This window comes from Haemorhous mexicanus, chromosome 2 (assembly GCF_027477595.1).
Source record: "Haemorhous mexicanus isolate bHaeMex1 chromosome 2, bHaeMex1.pri, whole genome shotgun sequence".
Classification (NCBI taxonomy): domain Eukaryota; kingdom Metazoa; phylum Chordata; class Aves; order Passeriformes; family Fringillidae; genus Haemorhous; species Haemorhous mexicanus.
This window is the reverse complement of record NC_082342.1, coordinates 60,982,025-61,007,621: the sequence shown is the minus strand read 5'-3', so window position 1 is coordinate 61,007,621 and position 25,597 is coordinate 60,982,025. Positions and strand designations below refer to the sequence as shown.

The window sequence follows — 25,597 nt, the reverse complement described above, 5'->3', positions numbered from 1 at the left end:
TGCCTGTGATTTTTCCCACAACAGAACACAGAAAACAACAATGCCAGCAAGCAGAATTTCCCCCAAGTCTTGCTATTCTTATCGCTCTCCTCATTTATGGGAAAAAATATCTTTCATGCCAATTCTAGGAGAGGTTTGCAAAGTTCAGAAAGTTGGGCTTTGTTCACTTGCTGACCCTTTCATTTGAAACATCTCCACTCTGCAGGAGCTTTGAGGAGAGACCAACTTTTCAGACTACAGCGGGTACATCATGACCAGGATGCATCCTAGTCCACTCTGAACCAGCTCTTAGCTCCCCACCTAACTCCAGTTTTACTGGACAGGCAGAAAACAGCTTTTTAAGCAGTAAGTGAGGGCCAGCAGATGGTAGCAGCATTTTGCATTTACTCCAGGGTGAAACAGAAAGTGTCAGAGCTGGTGATATCACCCACCCTCCCTTGCCCTCCTTTCCATCGGAAGAGGCTCAGCTCTCCCTGTTGTTCTAAAATGGGCACAGCAAAGGGCACATAGGGAGATAGTGGTGAGGGAGGAGAGAAGGGACAGTGACTGGCCACACCATCAGCTTGGTTGGCATGGGCTGGATGGCTTAAAATCTGTAGGCAGCCCATGTGGTTTGGCTGGTTGAGGCAGTAGATTTTCTTGGGTATTTTCACACCAGCTGAACTGATTAGCTCTGCGGGTTATGTTCTTGGCTGTACTACAGCTGTATTCAGTGAAGCCTAGAGAAGAGGATTTTAGTACCTGGGACTGCCAGTGACTGCTTTGTCCTTTGCTTTGTGCTGAAGTGGCCACAGGACAGTTTTGTGGGGCTGTGGTACTTTGCAAAGGCTGCTCCTGGGCCACGGCCCCGTGCTCTGCTCTGCGTAATGCCAGCTCTCAACCACCTTGCCACGCCAGTGAGTTTTCGGCCTTTGACATTTTAGGCAGCTTTATAGCTTATTTGTACTGTTGAAATGGGACAGAAGGACAAGGTTAAGAAAGGTCCTTTCTAAGCCTAGCATAAGGACTTTTAACTCAGCCAGTAAATTTGCTGTTCAGAGAGGTTTCCAACTGCCTCCTTTGGTCTCTGGGTTCCAGCACTGAGAGGATTTATGTTTCACACCATGTACTGTAGTTCCAGATATTTAAATCAAGAACATACTTGTCTGAGCTTCACAGGAAAGTATACTACTTCAGATAGAATTATGGCCAACATCTTTATGTTTTGTTGTCACTTAAACATTAAACAGCTCCATGCTGCCTTGTATAATTCTCAAACCAGTCAGGTTTCTCAGATTAAATGCCAGTCTCACATTATGAAACAAGTTGTGTTCCTGAGAACTAAATCACAAAATAACCAGGCCAGGAATTCATGTGCAATAATTTTGCCCCCACTTTTTCCAACATATCCAGATTAGAGGTCTTACGTTATCATGAACAGCCATGGTCATGGTACCCCTCCAAACATGAGCTGACGTCATTCCAAATCCATTGTCTCATCACATTTGATGGATGAGACGTAGCCCATCCGTCAAAAAAACACCAAGTGTGGTAGAAGTAATGGAAAACCCTTCCCACTTTATCTGCCACTTTATAAATCTGACTGCACTTGACTGATTCTTCTTCCCTAGGGCTTGTTAAATTTCAGCAGAATTGTCTGTCACGCTGTGAACTGAATGTGAAAAAGCAAAGTGACCAAACTGATACTCAGCAAAGCTAAAATGCATAGTAACACTGATTCTGAAGGTCATCAAACCACAACTTATTAGAATGATTTTCAAAGAAAAAAAAAAAGGCAGGGGAAAAAAAAAAAAGCCTCTTCAGGAGAAAAAGAAACTCATAGATCTCAAAAAAAAAAAAAAAAAAAAAAGGAGGGGGGGGAGATGAAAAAGAGATGGCTGATACAAGTAAAGATAAAAAGGTGAAACACCCATCAACTTCTTATTTGACATTCCTCTTTGATGGCAATCTACTGCAAAGCAGTATACTGTAAAATAAATATTTTGGACTGCAGTTCACATCCAGCTCCACCAGTGTGACTACACTGCTACTACCAGGACTGTGCCAGGGTCCCAGGTGGCAAGCATGAAAACAGAAACTCATTATGGAATAAGAAATGTAAGAACTCTTTGGTGAGAGCACATTCCCTGCAGAGCGCTATGAAAGTAAAAAGAACATTTAAATAATACTGGCCCTTGATCCCCTCAAAAGCTGAAAGCACATTTATTCAGCTTGAATTCCAAAATCCCAGCCACAGTTTATAAAACGTGCTTGATCCTTGTGTAAGACCCTTTGGCATTTTCTTTCAGAGAAGAGATCTCCAGATGTTATTTTTACAGTTCATCTTAAGTAAATGTATGTGTTTAGCTAAACAGGCTCAAATGCAAGAGGCACCTAAGAGAACAATGATGAAATGCTTGACTTGATTTATGGACCAACTGTCAAATTCTCGTTTAGAACATCTGGCTGGTGAGGTGATTTGAAAACTTTTTCTGTCAGTGAATATCAGCACAGTAGGCTCTTCCACCCTACAGACAGCTCTAAATTGAAAATGTAATTAGTGGAGAAGTAGCATCAGAATGTATGTCTAAAGTCACATTCAGCTTATCCATGCTCACAAAACATTCATTCTACAACACGGCTAACATGCAATGTGCAATCATTTGCAACTTTTTAATTAACAAAATATACAAAATATCAGCTTCAAAACCTGAAAGTTGCTACCTACAAGCTGCACAGGCAAGTGCAGGTCTGTCTCTCATGACAGCCCAGCTTTTTCCCACACGCCTGTATCCATTACCTCTGGCTTTGTCACACGGGTCCAGCAGGAATCCTTGGGAGAAAGAGGAACCTCTCCCGCCCTCTGCCTACCTCTGTCTGTTTCTCAGCCCAGTTTCTGCAGTTTTCCATGAACACAACAGCTTGCAAGGGCATAACTGCCACAGCAACATTCCTAATTCAAAGGCTGATATAATCTAAACTCAACAAAGCAAGGCTGATCCCAGGAAAATTGATTTTTTCTCTCTGTCTTCCCCTGTTCTGCAACAACATGACAACTCAGAGATGACACAATCCAGGAGCCCTTTCTGTAATTCAATTCTAGTTCTGAAGCAAAAATCTACTTTCATCTTGGGTCTAATCTAATATCAGGGAATGATGAGGTTTTTTGTGAGGGATTTCTTTGTTCCCTGAGAAAAAAGCAGCAGCTTTATTGTAGAAATCTCTTTCAGATGAAATGAAGATAACACCAATCTGGGCCCTCTCTATAGATTCAGAAAGATTCATATCACCCACACCAAAACACCTAACCACAGCATCTCAGACAGGAGCCTTTAATCTCCTCATATGGAAAAGCTGGAAGATTTTGTAGAGTGATTTGTCCCACCTGCAGCAATTTCTGCATCCCCTGAAGGAGATTTTTATCTCTTTTCAAAAGCTATGGCAGAAATCTACTGCCATCGTGGGCCTTTCTTTCTCATTCCTTTTGTGCACCCAGTAACAGGGAGGCAGAACCATGTACTATGAAGAAACCACTTTATTAAACACCATCGACAAAAAGGAATTAAATCTCAAATTCAGACTTGGTAGAAAAATTACTGGGAACTAGAGAAGCAACTTAGAACAGTCTCATTTTGGTTAAGCCAAGGTAGAAAAGATGTCATTATATTCTTGAGTGGTTCTGCATACATGTAACAGCCAAGACATTTACTGACAGGGATGAGATTTTCAGACATGTTTAAAACATTGAAGAGCTTCATCGCATGAAAATTTCACAAAAGCCATTGACTAGAAAACTCTTGCAAAAGGAACAAGATGAAAAATGTGTCAGACTGAAATGGAGCAGCAGTCCATTTTGAATGAGGCAAAAGGGATTTAGAAGATACAGAGCATGGGAAGAGAAGCTGGGGCCTTTTTTTTTTAGACATTGTGTTTATAAATGATAAGAAAAATAAGAATGGAAGTAGCATATTTGTTTCAATTTCCAAAAGTATTTGACAAGTTTCCATGGAGAGATTAATGGCTAAGAGGCATAGGGCAGGAATAAAGAAATAAAGAAATCTTCTGTGTATAAAATCTAGCTCAAATTGTTGCTTTGCCCTTAGAAGATGACTACGCCTTTCACACAAGGGATCTTTTCCTTACAGCCATAAATTGACCATTATCCTGTGGGTGTGGAATTGGAGGGCTACTACAAAGATAATGTCACACATTTGTAATAATATTGCTGTAGCTGTAATGGTCTGAAAGCAAAAGCAGGACAAGGCTAATGGGTCAGTATAGTCAGAAAAAAAAATAAAAAGGAGAAGTCCATTTTCAGGTCTGAGAAGCAGTGAACTTTCTAGAGAAGTACAAATAGGGAGCACATCCTTTGAGTTTAATTAGTTATGTTAAGTCAGGTCGACAAAAAAGCTGGTTGGTACCTGTAAAATAGAGGGAATATTAAAATCAAAGTGGTGACTCTGTGATTATTCTGCAAAGGAATAGATAGGTAAGCCTATGTCAGATAAAAAGATTATTAAAGGGGGGAAAATTATAGTGTACTGCAAAAAACTACTCCTTCCTTTGATTTTCACCTTTTTACTGTGTGCTATAATTAAAGTTTCAGTCACCTGGTTGCCTCAGGAAAACAGGGAGCTGGTGCATATTTTTCTAGCTACATGAGTTGGTCCAAGAAGCAGTATGAGCTTTACACACAAATCTCGGTTTGTATGAAAGGCAGGCAGGGGTAGTGCCTGCTCCTAGAAATGCACACCACTTGCTTACTTGCTCTGTGAGCAAATCTGTGTTAGAGGAGTCTGCTGTGAACCTGCTCCTCTCTTCTCCTCACCTTTGCACTCACAAAGATTGGTTTGTTATTGGCACAGCTTCTGAGATCAAAGCATCACAGGTTGTGAGTGGACCTGGGCTTTAAATGAAAGGGTTAATCTTATGTGATGGAAACAACTTTTTTTGTTTATTTTTTCCACAGGTTTTCTAATCTAAAAGACAGATGAAGCCTGGTCTTCTATGGTCAGATTCACTTTCTTTAATTTTACTAACACAAACGAGAAAAAAAATCACAACTTCTTATCCTTGCTGGCTCTGCAAACCTCTACAAATGGAATAGGGAAACTGGCTCCTATTCTGGTCTATATTATTGATGGAGGGGCTCTCTCCACCTCACCCTGGGATCACTCTCTTCTCTATGTTCATCTCTGAAACTCCAGGGGGGACAATCAAGGCTCCAACAACAATATTTGCCTGACAAATTTTGTTTTTTACTGATGCCAGAGCAAAAAACAGGTTTGTTACCCTTTAAATGCCAACATGAGTTTGCAGAGCATGAAGAACTTGCAGACCTGTAAACTCTATTTTTATGCAGCCATCCACTATTGTGTACTTTCCTGATATTTTCAATCTATAACAGAACTGTAAAAGAAAACTATGACAGATTGTCATCTTTTGATCATAAAAACATGGGGAAGAGTAAAAAAAATCTGCCAGAGGACATCTTTAGTTCATGCTTACTATATACATATGTGGATGAGGCATTAAACAGAGTATCTCAAGGCTATAGATGAAACAAATCTTGGAAGCACAACAAATAATAGGTCATGTAATCCAGTCTAGCAAGATGCAGGTCTCACGCAACACGGCCCACGGAGGCCAGATGCTATTCTGCATTGGAAAATGTGAAATAATTGAACGAGAATAAGGCAAACAACCTAGGAAATATCTAAAGCCTCAAACTGTCTTTTAATTCTAACAAGAAAACTCTGAAAAAATGCCACTAGATCCATAACCTGATGCCTGTTAGCATTCAGAAGGGAGAATGACAGTACCCAGGAACAGTGGCTAGAACACGAAGATGTGTGATAATATTTCTGTTACATCCTTAAAACAATGGAATCCCTCTATTACACTTGAGGAAGCTGAGACCTTCATGGCCATTAGCAGACCTCTGTAGCATTACAGAGATTGCATTCAAATCTATGACACTGCTTTGTTGATGGAAGACAAAGATTGGCAGAATGAGAAAGCAGGGAGGCAGGAACACGACTGTCTTCTAAAAGAGCTGGGGTAATAAAGGCCTTCCAAGGAGAACTCAGGGCCTCAAATCCCTGTATGAATATTTGGAAAGATGGTTAGCTCTTATGTCCCCGATGAGCTCAGTTGCTGAAGTAAAACACTGGAAGAAAGGCAGTCCCTAAGGGACACCAAATGGTGGGTATGAGTCATTAGCTATCATCTGCTTCCTTAGCATCGCACCTTTACATTTTGAAGGCATGCACATGTGTAGAGAGACACACCAGCCCATCAGGTGGTGCTGAATTACAGAGAAGTGCATGCTGGGATCCTTGATGGAGATGTATGTTTGCTTTGAAGGCCCTGTACTAGCAACTTCTGTTAACATATAATAACCCCCTTACCTTCAACCTTTGTAATGATGGTTACACGCAAGCCTGCTTCTGCAGAATCAGATGGTTAGGGGTTGTTTTACCTTAATTCCAGTTTAAATTCCACTCAAACACAACAACAACCACCCCCCCCCCCCAAAAAAAAAAAAGCCAAACCCAAACTAAACAAAAAAAAAACCAACAAAAAAACAAACAAACAAACAAACAAAAACAAAACAAAAAGCCTCCCCAAAAAAACCCCAAGAGAAAAGCAGTCAGTTTTTCTCTTTTTGAAGGGAAAACACAGGACACATGTTCCAAACCATATTTAGATTTTAAAGTTCAGAATTAATACCCTGAATTGCAGCCAGAAATGATCTTAATCTTGAGGTTGAAAGTCTTTAGTCTTGGGAGTCAACAAATCAGTCATGACAAGCCTGAGCCAGCGATGGTTTATTATAAAATCAAGCTTGATTATCTACTTGAGGTAATTAGACATAGCAGAACAAAAGGACACAAAGTTAAAAGGCAACATATGTAGGAAAACCTGGAAGAGAAATCTTGCTTTACAGAGGGTGGTGAATAGCAAGAAAAAACTCGTACTTGATTTTCTTTTTGTATACCAAATTTTGGCTAATAACATAAAGGGACCCACAATATTTATAATAAGCAGTTCATTAAAATCAGCTATTCATCTTCTCAGCTGCAGATTCCTCCCAATCCCTGCTACATGCACACAGCCCTGAAATCCAGGTGCAGCTTCAGAGCTCTCTCTGTCCACAGCCCATGGCTTTTGCCTAAGACCCAGGAGGTTATGGAAGTATTAAAAACAGAATGAAGAAAGAAAAGGATGCTGTGACATTTATTACATTAAAGGACAGCAGCACTGCATTTGGGTTTATACACATTTAGTGTGAATTAACAGACAACAAAATCTAGTCACTTTTTCTCGTCTTCTTGTTTTGGTGAATTTATTGCTATTTTAATGAATACTTAATTAATTCATGGTACTGCCTATTATAGCAGATAAAGTTTAAGATAATCTGCCATCTCGCAAAAATGCTTCAATTAAGCATGCTTAATTAAAGTGTCAAAATTGTTACCAAAAGGGGACAGAAAAGAAGGTTTCAGTGACTGTTCTTGGAAAGGTCTAAGTCATGCAAGTCCAAGTATAAATAAAGACCTGATTTCCAACAGAAGGGATAAATACATTTGACAGATGCAGACCAAAATAAGGTAAAACTTTAACACTCCAGTCACTTATAATATTCCACACTTAATGCTAGGGAAATGAACCACTTGAAATACAATTGTGTCAGAAAGAAGAAAAAGTGCTGGACAAGCATACAGCTTGCCGTCTCCCTTCAGTGTAGTCTGGACAACTCTTTTCTGCAACAAAAAAGGTGACATTAAGCACATCTGCACCTTTTCCCACAGTGCTGTCTTCTCTAAATGCTACCAAAGCTCTCTCCCTTCCCTTTTCCAAATCCTTCTCTAAATATCACACCAGCATAGTCAAAGAGGAAGAGAAGGTAGGAATTGTCTGCCTGTTTCTAATGTGCACAATAGTTTTCTTGCTCTTCAGTGCCTGACTCAGAATATCAGATAAAAAGAGTTAAAACTGCTTTTTCACTCAGCACCATATTACTGCTGTGCCAAGATACCTATAAAAAAATCTACATAACAGACAGGAAGCTCCATAATCACTGCTGCTTTTCATGCCAATCAGTATTATCCCATTGTTTCCACGCAGTCCCTTACCTACCTGGTTTATCTAAGTGAAAGAAAATAGACCATGTGCAATTTGGGCCAGGATTGACTCCTAAGGATTCAGGAATTGTTTAACTTAGTAGAGTTCTGTATCTCTAAGCCTTTCCTGAATGGAAATAACAAATAATTACTAAATAATGTAGGCATTGTGGTCAGAAGGAGGAGATTACCTATGAAGGAAAATCTGTTAGAGCCAAGAAAATAATTTTTTAGGAAAAGAATAAATGGAATAAGAAATGAGCAAAACCAGAACAGACAGATAAAGCCGTTCTTGTTCGTGAATAGAGCTATTAAATTTCTGAAGCTTCACTAACAGAATAACTTTTATATTTGGGCAGAATACAATCTAAATCTATACTACAGCGTGTTAGAGCATATTGTATGTATTAAGCTTAATTATCTTTCACCCCCATGTCCACTAACAGAACTACTCCAGTGGCCAGCTGCTTCCCATTACAGAGACATTACTCAGAGCTGCTGTCAGGAACATCATTTGTCACCACCAGAGCACGGGAAGGTGTGGCAAATCCATTGTTTATCTGACTGAAGACAACATTAATGAAGTGTTCTGTTACAAACTCCCTCACTTGCCCAGGGATTAGGATAACTGAAAACCAACTTTCTTCTTCAGTGCAGACCATCAAAAGACATTTTTCCACACTGATTGGTTCTGCTCATATTTCACAGAGAGACTCCTGCCTTGAACTGAACGTGCATCTTCATGCTCTTTGTGAGATCCAGTTCTCATGTTATATGCAAAGGGCATTTGAAGCACAGGTGGCAGAAAGGAAACTGCGCTTATGTTCTTCTCCGCAAGCTAAAACATAGAAATTAAGCTTCTCATGCTTCTTCTCTGGGGGCCAAGCTCTAAGCATCAACCTAACCCATGCAGGCAAAGAGAGAGCCTGACTAGGGAAAAACAAAGGATTTTATAGGCTTGATTTGGGATGGCTGTCTTGGGATCCATTCATATTCAAATCTACCCCTCCCAAGAAATTTTGCTCTGGCACTGCCCCAGGCGGTGCCATCCGCACCCTCGTGAGAGCACTCAGCATGGACTGAGCTAACAGTCCTCTTGGGACTGCTGTGTCCATCCCCTGTGGGCCAACTACAGAACCTGTAAACAGCTTTGGCCTAAGGGCTTCAGGTAGCATCGCCTTCCCTTTGCCACCTAGACACCACAACTGTGCTCAGCAGCTCACCTCTGAGCAGCCTGCCATTAGCGAGCCTTTTTCACCCCTGATTTATGGAACCTGCTATTCACACCTTGCCTTTGATTAGTTAAAATGGTCAGTCTGCTTTTCCTGTTGATTTCTATCCACAATAACTCCATTTTTCCATCAGCAAACTGTATGTCACCCAGGTTACTCTGGGCTCCCCGTGTTGGCCAAGGAATCTGGGATCCTTGGAAGGGAAAGTGCTGCAGACAAAGCTATACTACAACAGAAGTAAACAGTCAATAGCAAATGATTCCCAACAGCCTCTTGGCTTACTTTATGCAGTGGGATGCTCATCGTTACTCATGGGCTTTCTGGTCTAGAATAAACAAACACATGGAAAATAATAGGAATGGAGGCTTTCCAAAACAACATAAAAGATGGGGAAAACTTCTTCAAAAATAAAATATTTTCTCATGTTACTTTACTGTAACATCAAATAAGAACATGCCAAACAGATTGTTAGTGGTATAATTACCAACAGCCAGGAATTAAAAAAAACCCAAAACCCTAAAACAAAATCCCAAACATCCAAACAATATGGCTTGCATCATAAATTTACTCCAGTGTTTTGAGACCATTAAGAAAAGTATGCCAAATAGTAATCATTCTTTTTTCCTAAACTGTTAACTGGCTTGGATAGAAGTATAACAGCAGAAAGGGAGATACTATAGTCCTAAATAAACCTCCACTCCACATTCAGCACAAGCTTTGCACTTAGCACTTCCCTCTATGTGGCCCTGCTCACCTCTGAATCTTGTTTATTTGGGACATTCAGCCCTTCATACCATGTTAAAATGTACTATTTCTCTTCAAGCACTGAGCAGATTTTAATCATTATCTTCATCCCTGGCCTCAATTAAGGTCTAATATAGAGGAGGTACTTGAATGACCTAAGAGGCACACTTAACCCTGATAGCGTGTCAAAAGGCACTCAAGAGTTTCTGCCACATTTCCTCTGGCTGTCAAATCTTTCTCTCCTTTTTCTGCTGTAAACTGACTGTGTTTGTTCCTAGCACTTTAATGTCCCCTGGAGTGAAGTCTCCTTGAGTAACACTCACATGATAGAAAGTGTGATTAACTCTGCAGGCGCTTTTCAGGTCAATGAAAAAAACCTACTTGTTACACTAGTATATAATACTTTAGAGATGTTCCCAGTGGCTCCACACACTGGGATTCCCACAGTACCTATTCTCTCTCACCCTTGCTGTTCTCCTGTGTCTTGGTAATAAAAATACGTAGTTTTATCTGGGTATAAGTGCAATGCTAATCCTTAAGAGTATGTTTCATACAAGTGTAATTATTCTGATGGGTCATTCAGATAATTTGAATGGTATATCTTTTCCTCTTGACTAAAATGTTTCTATAGGGAAGATGATAAGACAGAAAAGAGCTAAAATAAAATTAAGAAATTTTTGTATTTTTCAGACCATACCTTACTACATTTCTTTTGCATCATAGGCTGACTTGTTAACAAAACCTGAAACGTAAAACAGGTTGGGAAGCCATAAGACATTAAAAGATGCCTTCTGAAGATACCTTGTAACCTTGAGTGGGTTGTAAAATCTACGGAAAGGTGGATTTTATTAGGACTTTTGATATCTTTTTTTACTGCCAGATGACAAGCCAGTGCAGCATTCAGAGCGGGGGTAAAGACACTGAATACTTTTGTGCCATGGGGCTGCTGAACTCCTCAGCTCTTGTGGTCTGAAGCTTTCACAGGCAGGGGAACCTGAGCTTGAGGAGTGCCCCAAACAGCTGCCTGTGCACACCAAAGCTTACATCTGGAGAGAGCTAAAATTCAGTCACAAATTACAGATCCTCAAGCAATTTTTCCCTTGGAAAAGTGACTATCTTCCGCTCATTATACAAGTGACTCACTTCAAAATTTTTGTGGGTAGACTATAATGAGGTAGCAGGAGTTAAGTGTTAATTACAGGAAAAGAAGCTGTATTTTGTTAGGCATTCTCTTGGATGCTTCGAGTTATGGACTCATCAGCACATTGGATTAGCGGCTAAGCAATGGAGTGTAAAAAAAGGAAGCTTTAATAGGTAACAGGGTAGCAGGGGTAGAGTGAAATGAGACTGCCAGATGGTCACCAGTGGCTCTCAGCCTTCAGTAATGGAGAGGCCACAGAAGAAGAGGTATACACATGAGAGCTGGGAAAATCCTCCAGCCAGCTGACTTCCTAAAATCTTCAGCACTGTACAGTCTTTCTTTGGGGAGCTGCTGAATATAATCAAATATATCTTGATTTTGTACTTGATTTGATTTTTCTTCATTAACGATACAAAAATGGTACACAACCAGAACAGTGAGGAATATGTTTACAATTTAGTCAGCATATGATGACCTGCAGTGAACAATAATTAATAAAACATGCCTGGAATCTGAATATAGTGATTGCGTGTAGCTACAGTCTTCATTATGAAGATAAAGAGTCTGAATATTATGACTCCACTTTTAGGCCTCAAGCTAATAAAATTCTGGGAACGACAATTAACCCTGTGTCTTAAGATTTAGGAGTCTCTAGATCAAAATTTCACAAATCTTTCTGTTATCAGAAAGTATGTCTGGGGTTGCAGTTTCAGGATTGTAACTACTTACTGTAGCGGGTATTGCTTCCAAAAATGAAGTTTTCCTGAGTTATGACTTGATTTGGGTAGATAACTTCTAGTTTGGGAAAACTCATTCTATTTTTTATCCTTTCAAGAGGACAGTGCACTGGAGAGAGCAGCACTTCAGCACTGATTTGCCTTGTGGATCTCTCCCTATGAAGTATCTGGTACCCAACACTGTCAAAAGCACAATCCTGAGCAAGGTGACCTGATTGGAACTGACAGATCCTATGTTTCACTGCAATCAGGTCAAAAGACAAGTGTGTGGGGAAAGCAGAGACAAATGGAAAAACAGAAAGGTTGATGTAAGTGCCTACTATTTCACAACCTCTAGTGTCTAAAAAATACATGCCTGAAGCCACAAAAATGGTGTTCTTTTCTATATCTTTTGGTAAGCAAGATGTTAGTCTTCAAAGGTTCCTAGTCTCTGATTTCACTAGGATTTTGTACAAGTGGTCAAAGACTATCTTCAGGAAAAAAAGTAATACAAAAACTGGGTGTCACTGAAAATCTTTTTTTGTATCTTGAGTATCATGAGGCTGAGACAGATTGGCCAGACTCCTATGGAACAACGTGCCTTAATAATTATTCTGTAAATAAGCAGAAGGCATCAGTTTTCAGACATACTCCTGACTTCCAGGCAGACCTGTAACTTTCATCTTGGATGTCTGCCCTTGTGGTTTGTTATTTTACTCTGTAAGAGCACAAATATGCGTCACAGGGCATGAGCTTAACATAAAGGCTAAATGAATTACCACTTGTGTACCACTCTCCAGGTTCATTTGTACTGGGGAACTTTGTGACATACAGTATTTTTGACTCACAAATGTTTAGGTCATCTGGAGGAAAGCGCCTCAAAATTGCTTCCTTTTTCTCAGAGCCCTGGTTAATTAGTGAAAGGAGAACTGAACTGAACCAGAGAAGTAAATAATTTTCTCAGCAGGATATCTTTCCTTAAGAAACAGGTGGCCTGATGGCATTTGCTGAAATAAATCAAAGTGCAAGAACTCTAAATCTAGGAATGTCAAAATTGCCTTTAAAAAGCAGCAGTGCAAAAGCAAAATAAAACATTCTCAGTTGGCTTAGGTCACTGAGTATTTCTTCTAGTCCTAAAATCTAAAAAAACAGCAGACTTGAATGCACTTGAAAGATGTGCTTGAATCAGAGTTGCTGAGTGCAAAAAGAGGATTTAGTTCTCAAAAAGATGAACTACAAACTAACCTTCCCCTCTCACCTGACCATTTTTCTCAGAGTCTCAAAGCATAGAAAACAGCAATTTTAAGGCCTGGATAATTCAAAAGCAGTTTAGCAGATTTCCCTCAACTTTGCCAGATCTTTTTTTCCTCTGGGCTAAAAGCAACCATGAGAAAATTCAGCCTAAAAAGTATGTTTTTTTAGGAAATCATAACCTGCTGAAAGGGGAAATTTAGACTGAAAATACTTTTCACCCATAACTATTACACATTAATCTTTAACACTTAAACTAATGTTTTATTAAACTACAGTTTATTGTATGAATTATGCATATATAATTTATAAATGCATATAGTAGTGTATATGCAATGCAGCAGCTGAATATATGGAAAAAGTAAGCTTTCTGAATAAGTGTAAGCAAAATATATGTCGACACACAAGAGAGATTATTTAACTATTAACAGGAACCCATCTTTATAAATGAAAGGTTCTGACATTTGCCCAGATCAAAAATCCAATTTTACAGCACTGGGAGATAAGGAATTAAACAGAGTGCAGATATCACCTAAACTGGTATTAAAAGGTTAGCAGTGCTTAAAATTGATTAGTTACCAAGATCAGAGAGCCGTCATCCCAGGCTGAGGGAAGAATATTGGGCAGATGTTGAGGAAGCTTTAGTTGTCATTTTAGCAAACTCTTGAGCTAGACAAGAGTTTCACAGATTGCAAACTGGGGAGCACAACTGTAACAAGGCAGGCATCCCAGTGGGTTACACAGCAGTGAAGCTAAGAACTGCTTGGGAGAAAAAAACTCTCGAGAAACCTCTAAAAAGACTTAGTAGCTCATATGGACTCTATACATATGAGAACAAAAATTCCCTGCACAGCAATCAGGAACTGGTCAGTCTGGGGAAGGAAAGTCCATGAATGCGTAAGTCCTTTGAGCACTGATAGACCAGAGGACTAAGATGTGTCAGGACACAGGTGAATACCATACACCACATTTCAGACTATGGCAGGTTATGTAAAGATCACAGTCTCTCCAAGATTAATCTAAACTACTCACTGCTTTCATAGCTATCAACAAGGCTGGGAACACAAAAAAACAAACCAAAACAAACAAAAAAAAAACCATAAAGTTTTAAAGATGGACAAACAGTCAGCACTGGGATGTGGTTGTGTCATTTTCATCACAAAGAAATGTAACAGATGACAGTAGAAGAAGCAGTATGTGACTGCTGACAAAGCTGACTTCATTACTTGGCTGAATAGGAAAAAAATGAAAAAGCTGGAAATAGCTAGGGAGTAGTTAGATATTTGGTTGAATATAATGATGCAAATCCTCACTGAACACAGATACAGTAAATATATTAGAGCAAATAAATCCATAAGTAATTCTATGGCAAACTGAAGTTTGCTATTATGGATCTGCCATAAAGAAAATGTGTCAAAAACTTATGAATCTTAAGGAAATATAATGAAGCGTCAAAGCACCTATTTACCTTGAAAATACAAAGGAGTCCAAAACAAAGAAAAACAAAAGGAAAGGAAAGGAAAGAAAAGAAGTTATTCAGCACCTGTAGAGAAATCAGGCAGCACTTCAGTAATAATATTTATTACTTATGGCACCTTTCGTACATTGAAAATGCTGAACAAACATGAACTGACTTGTACAACATCTTTACAATACGTGATACACATAATTATGGAAGTTACAGCAGGGGGCTGTCAATGGTATAAGATACTGGAGATCCTCCCTTGTGGGGAGAAGCACTGCACCTGAGATGAGGCTGCCATGCAGGGATTGCACAGCACATCTGAGAACAAAGTTTACACCAAAACTGGAGAGACAGAATTGAGCAAGACAAAAAGGCCGGGCAAATTTCCACAGCATATGCAACTAAGATGATTATAAATGAAAGCAGCAGAAGCTGATTTTAACATGTGACTTTTTTCAGGTTGGAGGTAATCTTGCTCAAGTTGAGCACAACATCTGCAGGTAAATCCCCACTGGAAAATGGAAAAAAAGTTGTTTCCCCACCAACACATAGAATCATTGAATATTCTGAGTTGGAAGAGACTCACAAAGATCATGTCCAGCTCCTAACTCCTCACAGTACAAATTATGGCATGTACCCAAGAGTGTTGTTGAAACACTTGAGCAACAGGCCATGACCACATCCTTGAGTAGTTGTTCCAGTGCTTGACCACCCTCATAGAGAAGAATTTCTTCCTAATAACAAATCTGAACATCCTCTGATGCAGCTTTAAGTCATTCTCTCATATCCTATCACCGGACAACAGAGAGAAGAGATCAGCATCATCCTCTGCACTCAGCTTCATTAGGATGTTGTAGACAGCCACTCCTCAGCCTCCTCTTCTCTAAGCCAAGCAAACCTACCATCCACAGCTGCTCCTCACAAGCCTTGCCCTCTAGTCCCTTTCATCATCTTTGCTGCCTTCTCTTGAACACACTCATCACTCTCATACTTTTATATTTACCACACACAGCTTTCACGGTGAGGCTGCACCAAAGCTGAGAAAAGTGGGATAACAGCTTCTTCTGAGTGGTTAGTTACATTAGGCCTAATGCAACCCAGGCTGGCCCTTTTGGCCACCGGGACACATTATTCCCTAATTCTGAGCTTCCCATCAACAAAACCCAGCAAATTCTTTCTGCAGGGCTGCATTCCAGCCTCTTCTCTCCCAGTCCACTCCTACATCCAGGATTACATAGTACCAGGTGCAGAATGTGGCATTTGTCCTGATTAAACATCACACAGTTGGTGATTGGCCAGGTCTGTAATCTATCCAGACTCCCTGTTAGGCCAATCTACCCACTAGAGAATCAACAGCTTCTCTTTTATTTCGTATCATCAGTAAACTTAGTGTGGACTCAGCTTCTGCATCCAGATCGTTGACAGAAGCATTGAAGAGAATTGGATCCCAAGGAGCGGATGGTTTTGCTTGTTTCTTTTAATCAGGAGCATGGGGTTAAAGCTAGAGATCACCAATCAGTTCACAGCCTCCACCAGCTCAGCTCTCTGCTTGAGACTGATTCGTTATAAATCAGCTTTCTAGCAGCTTAGTGCACCAGCCTGTAAAACAGGTAATTCGGAGCCAGACCGTCAGCTGTGAACTGGCACAGCTCCACTCAGTTCCCAGTGTCAGGAGGGGGCATATTTGGCCAAAATTAATCATCAGGCATCCCTGGTGAGGCAAGCAGAGCGATTTACATCATGACCTGGCTCACTGCATCCACGTCTACGTGGAAAGGTGCAGACGTGACAGGATGCTGCTCGGATACAGATATTACACAGCTCTTCTTAAGCTGAAGTGGCAGAGCAGATTCTAGAGGGAGTCTGTCATATGCCTAGCATGTGGCTTGTGTTTACAGGGAACCCACCCATATATAAATAATTCTTCTCTACATCACAGGAGCATAGAAGTTTAAATGTTTCCAACTAATTGGGCCTCTACTGTTGACTACAAAGTCTACTATGTCCAGTTTTATCCGTAAAATATTGCTGGTTTCAAAATTATGTTTTTGTGGATATTACAATAAGTGATCCCTTGCAACACTCTCCCAAACAGTGACTGGGAAGTAAATGACAAAGTCTAACAAGAACAATCTCTTGACATTCAATTTTATGGAACCAGTCAGAAAGTAAATAAGCACACACCTGACAGGAAAGCTTCACTTCACTAATATCAACTGAGCATATGAACTGGACAGGCTCCATGATTTTATGCCCAATTAACACAACTCCAAAATCTCCAGTCAAGAGTTCTCAGCCCAGGGTATTCCTTGGCAGAACCTCAAGACATCCTGCTTGAACAGAGAAACAAAAACAAATGTTCCTCTTACATGACTTGCCTCCTAGTCTTGACCCAGCACAAAGATTGATGGTTTAGCTGTTCAATTTCCCCTGCAAGTTTTAGTTTTTCACAAGGTTAAAATGTAATATGGATTACATACCTACTACAAGAAGAGACTAATACACAGTATGCAATATTAATCATAGGTGATGTTTTCAGAACATAAAAATATAATATCTTCAGAAAACATTCCATATATTTTTCAAAGGACAGGAAGAATTCATGACTGGTGCAAGCAATGTTTTTAAAACAAGAAAAACCTTACCTGTCACAAGCTGTTGTCCTGCTAGTCCTACTGGAACCATCCCCAAATTATTCATAGCTGTAGCCCAAGCTGTGGGATCAGTGACTGACATGTTAAGCTGCGTGGTATCTATAGCTATACTTCCCAAACCATCAGCTGCTGCAAAAAAAGTAAACATGCTGTAAGTAGAAAAGCCAATGAACCACAATTTTTAACCAAATCTTTCAGTGAGAATGTGGTATCACAACCACTGTTTATTTTGGGTTTGTTTTGTTTCCTAATTATGATTCAGCTTTAGATCATTGGTAATAGTTCTTGGTATTGTATAATAGAGTATAAAGACATTGGAAACATCAACAGATATAAATGGTACAAGGAAAAGAGAAAACTTTCACCATGAGGATAGTCAAGAAGTAGAACGGGCTGTGCAGCCACCATCCCTGGCACCTTTCAAGACTCATCTTCATGAAGCCCTGAACAGCTGGTCTGACCCTATCTCTGGCCGTGCTTTAACCAGGAGGTTGGATCAGAGACCTTCTGAGGCCTCTCCCAACCTGAATAAATTGCCCTACAACACCCTGATAGAACTTAATGATACATAAATAGTTGTGGAACTTGCCTGAAACCTGTGAGAACCAAACACAACCCAAGGAAAGAACCATTTTCCATAAGGTGCAATTTTTTATTTTGTAAAAGATTTAGGAACACATTATTCCCTAACTAAAAAGAGATCCAAAAAATTCCATTCACTATAGCAAATACCAAGGGTCTGGTTTTAAACCAAAAGAGAAATATCACTAGTATGGTCAAAACAGACTGAGTCCACCTATGGATCTTCCTTTGATGGGGGAAGAGTGGGTGGGGTAGTTAAGGGATGGCACCTTAACTGAAAACTGAATATACCTGATACCGAAACACCAGACACAAGATGTGATCACACATTTTTGCTTCTCCCCTCCCCAGTCACACCTGAAACCAGCTCTTTCCAGTAATTTTCTTACGGCCTTTGCAAACCTGAGATATTTACCGGCAGCCATTGCTTTTCCCTGGATCTTTTTTCTTCTGTTCGACTTCTTCAGTTAGGAATAATTAGCTACTGTATTAGCAGCATCTTGAGATGGGATATCACCAAGCACAGGGCCCTCACACAGCTCATTAGGCTCTGAAAGAGAAAAGATGGAAATAACTCCAAATGCCAGAGTCAGAACACAACAACAGACTGACCTCTTTGGGAGGCACTCGAAGCTCCTGCCCACTCCCTCTGGATCACCAGCCCCAGCCTCTGTGCACACATTTCACAGCCTCCATAGAGGCATTCCAGCAAACGCTCCTCCTCACCTGCTGAACAAACAGTACCACGTATGAACCTGTCAGGGCACTGAAAAGCCCTTCACAAATTAGGTCTTATCAGTAGCTACACAGCCTCCTCGGCATGAAGGCATCGGCTGGAAGAACATATAAAGGGATGAATATGATTTTTTTTTTAAAACTGTTTACAATTAACTGGTGTTGCAAGTTTCAAGGAAATAGTCGTCTGTTCTGAGATTGAAAGAGGAAAGAAAATACTATGCAATGACTTACAGAATGGAGCCTGCAGAGATGTGGCAAAGAAAACCTAACAAAGCCGAGGAAGATGCCTGCTCCTTAACTAACACTGCACCCTTGGCTCACAGAAGTTACATAACTCAAAGCAAAAGTGCAGTATCTGTTTCTAGCTAAAACACATTGCTCTCATCAGGTATCTGTCAGGCCATGAATTTTACATAAGGGCAACTTCTTGCTGTTGCTGTCGTTGCTTGGGAGGCTCACCAAGTTAGCACGTCGCTCATCGAAAAGGAGGCTGAGCAGGTGACAGGTAAGAGGTGTGAGCAAAGTCTATGAGCTCCTGGCAGGGGCAGAAAACCCTGGACTGAGGATGATCACATACACAAGCCCAAGCTACTCTTTGTGCACCAGGTACATGGGACTGTGGGTTAAGGAGGGCCAGGTTCATTTTTTTGGCTGTCCAGTAGCCTAAGGGGTCTGATCCAGGGTGTTGGGTACTGGGGGCCAGCAGCTGATCAGAAGCTTACAACTGTTCAGCATTAGCACTGTGCAGGTGAATCTTGGTGACTTGGTCAGCCCTAGAATAGCTGTGCTGACTTTAAGAAACTACTTGAAAGATCATAATTAGGAAGTTTCCAACATGCAGACCCTAAGGACTTGTCTTTAGAAAAGATACAATTAACATAATTACACTATATTTTAGCTTAGGACCTCCCACACTTTTCTTTTTTTCATTTCATGTGCATAAAGTGCGAGCCAGAAAGTTTTATGTTTTAGTTCCATGACACTGTACACATCATTTCATAGGAACATGACAAAATCAATGGCTGTAAAAGTGAAGAGTCAGGCTCAATGGTCTACATTTTTTGTATGTTGTAATTTACAAATAACCAATATACTAGGCTAAAAAGCATTTTGTTCAAATCTACAGTGTGTCTACTTAAAAGTCAATATTTATCAACCCTTAATATTTGAATTTGCAATTCCAATTCTTATTTGATCTCCACTATTCATTATACATAACATAAAATATTTTTATCATAAAATTAGCTTTTAAATAACATCTATAAACAGCAAACAAACACTGAATGGAAGTCCTCTGCAGGGAATGTGACTAACGTAAGGCAAGGCAGCCAAGATTTATGTCAAGTTTGTAAAAACTGGGTGTCTCCTGTTCAGCTCTTTAAGCTTGTACTTAGCCCTTTCCACTGAGGCTATAAACTGCTGACCACAAACATCTGTTTTGAGGTTAGGGCTGGCTGAATTATTCCCTGTCAATAAGTTATTTCTTACTCAGTACAGCCCTCCTTGCTCTTTATGAATCACTGCCAAATCAATCCCAATTTACAAATATATGCTGAATAGCCCAGATGAGAGTGGTTCACCTCTTCCCCTGACCAGCAGCCTTGTTGCCTTGATGAAGAAAGGAGCATTTAAAAACCAACAGTGATGAAATGCCTCTTCATCCCTTCCTGTGTTCTACTTGCTTCTCCCCATAAAGCCATGGCTAATGGGGAGGAAGGAGGTACTGCCCCATGGTTTTGGGGCAAAGGCATCTCAGATAGGCATGGATTGCTGGGATAAGAGGAAGAAAATGGATGTTGGACTTTCTCTGCCATCCCCCTGGCCCAGGTTTTACTGTTTGGTGAAGTATGTACCGGGCAACAGCTCTGCTGCTGAATGCTACACACTCTTCTGGCCAAGCCCACATGCCAGTTGCCCCAGTTCTGCCAGAAATGCAAAAATCACACCTCAGTTTACTGGGAATGACTTTTTGGTGTTTTCCTTCTGACATGTTGACATATTTCAAATTTTGGTATACTTTCATGAATTATCTGCAAGTATTTGTTGAAGTCCTTGCAGAGGAAGATGATGTAACTCCATGAATACGAACGAAAGCATATTCAGTAGGTTGAATTGATGAAGCTTATGGTGTACTGTACCACCAGCTCTGCCCAATATGCCAAGGAAGTCTTTGCTCAAAACACACTCTCGTAGCCCACCCTGGCTCTGGGCAGCTTTGCTTTCTCTCTAACCACCAGGTCTACTGTTTCATCAAAAGTACCTGGATACAGTGCAGGGTGAACCAGGGGAAAAGCCATAAAAGAGAACGTGAGGAGCCTAAAGTGGAACTAGTTCTATCTAACCAAGAACTGCTGCAGGCTATTTTGTCAGTGGAAGAGAGCTGAATAACAAGCATAAACGAACCTATGAACGCTGAATAATTTGCAGTAAGCTGTAGGCAGAACTAATGCTCCATCCTGAAGGACACAGACTGTAGAAACTAGCTCTTTTAAAAAGAAAAATACTAATTGTGAATATCCCTTCCAGTGGTTACATTGAGACAGAGGAACATAATATGGCTAAAATAGTCCCACAGATATTACATACCTGATTTAGGCTCAAACATTATCTTTTAAAAACTTTTGAAAATTTGTATAGAGAAGGTTTCATTAATGCTTAAAATAAAATCAGCTTTGGGCAAATTTCAGCATTTCTTTGTGCAGCTCAGACACTGCACTATTATACCCTTCATGACACTGGAAATAAAACAAGCAAGGAAAACAAACAAACCCGCTGTCTAAGTCATGTAAAAAGCAAGATCCTGAGTTTGATGAGAAATACTTCTATTAGCAAAGATTCTTGCTTTCTTAATAATACATTGAATCACTGTTACTGGTTAAACAGGCAAGAAAGTGTAAGCTCATGCAGGGATCTTGTGTAACCTGAGCAGACATTAACCAACGCCATTTCACTGACATCACACCTTTAGAGAGCATTCCTGATTTACAATTCACTAATACTCCTCCGGGCATTAATGACCTGAAGATATATGTAAAAGAAATCTGGTTTTATAAACACTTGTGCATGGGGGTAGCTCTGCTCCAGGGGAGTAACTTCAGAAGCAAATAAAGCCATAATCCTGATTTACAGGAGAAAATGTATAAAATATTCTGGGCCCTGCTATTCCTTGATGTTTGGGAGAGGCAGGGACATTAATAAAAACTTCCTGATTTGAGAACTTCTGCTTAACAAAATTTTGATGCCAAACATTTTGTAAAGCAATTTCACATTATACTTTTTGGGTGGTCTCTCTTTTTGCAGACATGATGCAAGTACCAGTCCTTGGACAGTGAATTGCAAGAGACATTTAGACTTCCCTCAGACAGGTTGTCAGGAAGATAAAGCACCCTCAAGTCCATACCAATAAGCACTTCTCAGTCATAGCAGTCATAGCAGATTGTACTAAGTGCACATATTTTATACCAGGCAATTAAATGCAGTTACCCAAATGAATACAGAAGTCGGTTATATATTGTGCATCAATTATCACAGGCAATGAATGCCATGAGACAAAGAAATTAACACAACATAAAACTAATTCAATAACAGCAGATTGTGAAGTTAAAATCCTACCCTTTAGATATCCATAACACCACAATGAGTTACAGCACAGAGTGAAGTTGATTAAAAGCACCACTGTAACGAGGCTCTGTGGAGTGCCCGGGTCAGCAGCCAGCCCTGGGATGCAAGGAGGAGGTTCTCTGCCCAGCTCTGACACTGACCTGCAGAGTGACCTTCAGTCATTTCAGCTCTTTGTCTAATTTTTGTGACCACTAAATCCCTCAAGGAAAAAACTGATGGCATCAACCTTTTGAAACCTGGGAGTACAAGTCACAAAGTCATTAAATGCTATTGGTACCAATTTTTGAGGAAACACAGATGGAAAGGAGCAATGTGGAATCTTGTGAACTGTTACATCTAGGTGAGTTTTCCAGTTCTTAAAAGAATGGTAATTTCAAAGTGTTTGTTACTATTCACTGTGATTCATAGGACAGTGGTCATTAGGTTGGTCACACTCCACCTGACCTGCCAAAGTACAGGTAATTTATCAGGCTACCTCCAGCTGTCTTCCAAAATACATCAAGTGTTTCGTGCTGATTCTTCCCAGTGCTTTTGTTTCTCCAGCTGCATACAGGACTCCCAGTAAAGAACGGAAAATAGAAGGAAAAGCTAGACAAGGATATGCTGTAAGTAACTGTTCATTTCTTTCTGACCATCTTATGATGATGAAGAAAGATGGGACTAGCAACAATGAAAATGATATTTTTGTGCCATAGCCATCCTCCTGGGCTACATGAAAAAAAAAATTAAAAAAAGCATCTCCAATGTGATTTCTAAGATGGATTTTAAAAATATTTTTGATATTATTGCATATGCAGTGTTATAAGAAGAGGCATTATTTTGCATGGTAATGTATGTTAACATCTAGAAAATGTCACCTAAATTCAGAAATTCAAAACAAATTGAAGGAAAACACATTTCTTGCAACAATTTGCAAAAACACATTTACTACAGCAAGTAAAAAATTACATCAGATACCAAAGCTTTTTTGGAGCAAAATCTTTTTTTTCTGGGAGGGGATCCTAACCTATGCATCTACTGTATGCTTCATCCCCCTGCAGCTCTCCCTGCAAAGACCAGCTGGTTTCCAGCATCTCAATAGTCACCCTGTTTACATGGATTTTTCTGCCACATCTCCCTCTTACAGGAGGCCTTTGAAAGCAAAGATTAATTCTGCAGGAACCAGCACTTTCCTTAAAAAACCAGCTTCATTAGGCACAAGCTAGGGAAGATAAGCTCCCTTAGAGCCTAAATAAGAGCTCTGGATTTGTGTTCACTCACATAAACTTTTCAATTTTTTGTCTTATGAATGATTTAAAACACCTTTGTTCATTCTGTATTATGCCACTAAAAACCTACATGGTCATCCTATAAACTCATAAAATATGTGCTGGTGCATTAAGACCTTTCACTTTTAACTATGGAAACCAAGTATGTAGGTTTTCCCCTGACTGCAAGGGATCCTTCCACGAATTTTCACTGAAAAAATAGTTAATGAGTAAATCATGTCCATACTGATGAGACTAAGACAACTAAGAGAAAAATCACAATATATTTACAGTTCCCTCTATATTCAACAAAGGCAATTTTTACAAAGCATATTTTCTGGAAGAATTGCTCATTTGAGATGCTGCACTACTTAAATCCACTGTCCCAGCATGTATTGAAGATAACACATGGTACACACAAAGGCCAGACTTCCCTTGGAAAGCAGAACACTGCAAGATTTCAACAGAGAAAGAAAAATAAAACAGAGGTCTCCAAGATAAACAGGTATTCTCTGGTGATGCTCCTTGAAAGGTCACTCGGTAATATTTCATGGTAAATCCCAGACTTCACTGGCATCTCAGAGCAAAGCCTTAACAGGTTACAAATGTGCTTTTTGTTTTGCATGTATTTTAGCAGCTGCAGTCTGATTATGCTGAAGTCTATAAATAACAGAATCTGGAGGCACATTAAGCAAAGCATTATAGAAGTCCAGCTTACTTACTGAAAAAGCATATGCAGTTCCAAAATCATCTGGAACAAAAAAAAAAAAAAAGCCATATTGCTGGCTAGCAATGCAGCACAGCCTTGATAAAAACAGGTCTGATTATTCCTTGAACACAAAACACTGTTGTGAGTTGATGACTGCATCTCTGTTTTTCACTCTGCCAAGATGGCTTGCAATTGTGACTCACTTGCTTCCCATTTAAAAGAACAGTGACTTACTGACTAAATTAGGACAATCCTTTCTTTAAATGCTGCATTTTAACTGCATTTATATTTAACAACAAGAAAATATTCTGAAATGTTTTAATTATTTACAGCAGTATTTTAATAGCAAGCCTTTTATCACACCACTTTCTACTAAAGGCCAGTGATTACTTTAGAAACGTGACATCCCACACCACTGTATGTCAGACAACAGGGGGAACATTCAAAGAAGATTTTGTACAAAGACACTTCAGCAACTTCATTGAAAGGCTGAATACCTAAATGAGAGGTGCTGGAATGACTTCTTGATGCCATAAAGTACCTGGGGAATCATGTGGGCTATACATGCTACTTCTTATCTTTTGGGGCTTGAGACAATACCTATATAAATGCACCACACCTACCAACTATCTTTTATTCATTGTACCACACACAATGTTCTTGCTTCATGTTTACTAAACCCTCCTCAAGCTGAAATACAAAGGGTTGTATGGTTGAGTGTTTTTAAAGAAAAACTAAGACAAAAGGGAGAAAAAAGAGACCAAAGAAAGCCAGGACACACTTCTAGAACAGGTATTTTAGTTTCCTGGCTAACCTAAAGTGAAATCATTCCCGTGTCACCTCCTGAAAAAATGAACAGCTTGACATGTAAGCCCTGTCTGTGGCAGAGCCCCAGGGACTGTAACATGGAGACCATCAGAGGCAGGGGTGCTTTGCTATTGAATTTCCAAATGAACACAGACTGCTGTCTCCTAGTCCCAGAAGACCAGGATACAGCTGAGTTTCACATGGTAACATTATGCATGGAGAGTCTATTTTAAGTAACTTTTTAGAAGTTTCTAAAATGCATTCATTATAACTTTTCTTCTCCTTCAAAGTCTGTATAATTGAACTCCTGGAGTTAAGGCAGTTTGTCTTTTCAGGCAGACATTCATCAGGGGAAAAAACCCCAAACCTGTCAGTCAAACCATTTTCGTATTTTCAAAATACGCTTTTATCATTGGGTCAAATTATGGCAAGAGGTGACATCTAAGTGCCCTTGGTTAAGTGCAAGGGTGATCTGCAGAGCACTTTTTGCAGAATATTTAAGCAATCTAAAGTCATATTGATCAAAGCTTTATGCAATACCATCAAATATTCTCTCAGTGATGGCTGTTAGGGGAAAATCTGGAA

At 39.9% G+C, this 25,597-nt stretch overlaps 1 protein-coding gene across 4 annotated transcripts in view; it reads right to left on the bottom strand.

The window, feature by feature from the left end:
* Positions 1-25,597, bottom strand: part of ENOX1 (ecto-NOX disulfide-thiol exchanger 1) — a 355,324-nt gene that overhangs the window by 115,063 nt on the left and 214,664 nt on the right. For 3 of the 4 annotated variants that reach the window (XM_059839068.1, XM_059839069.1, XM_059839071.1), the window contains 2 exons: positions 18,306-18,440; positions 17,300-17,437 (listed from right to left, as the gene is read on the bottom strand). In XM_059839068.1, coding sequence (XP_059695051.1) covers positions 17,300-17,437; positions 18,306-18,315 — 148 coding nt within the window. In that variant the 5' untranslated portion in view covers positions 18,316-18,440. The remainder of the gene's footprint in view (positions 1-17,299; positions 17,438-18,305; positions 18,441-25,597) is intronic. The other variant, XM_059839070.1, reaches the window with a different exon arrangement.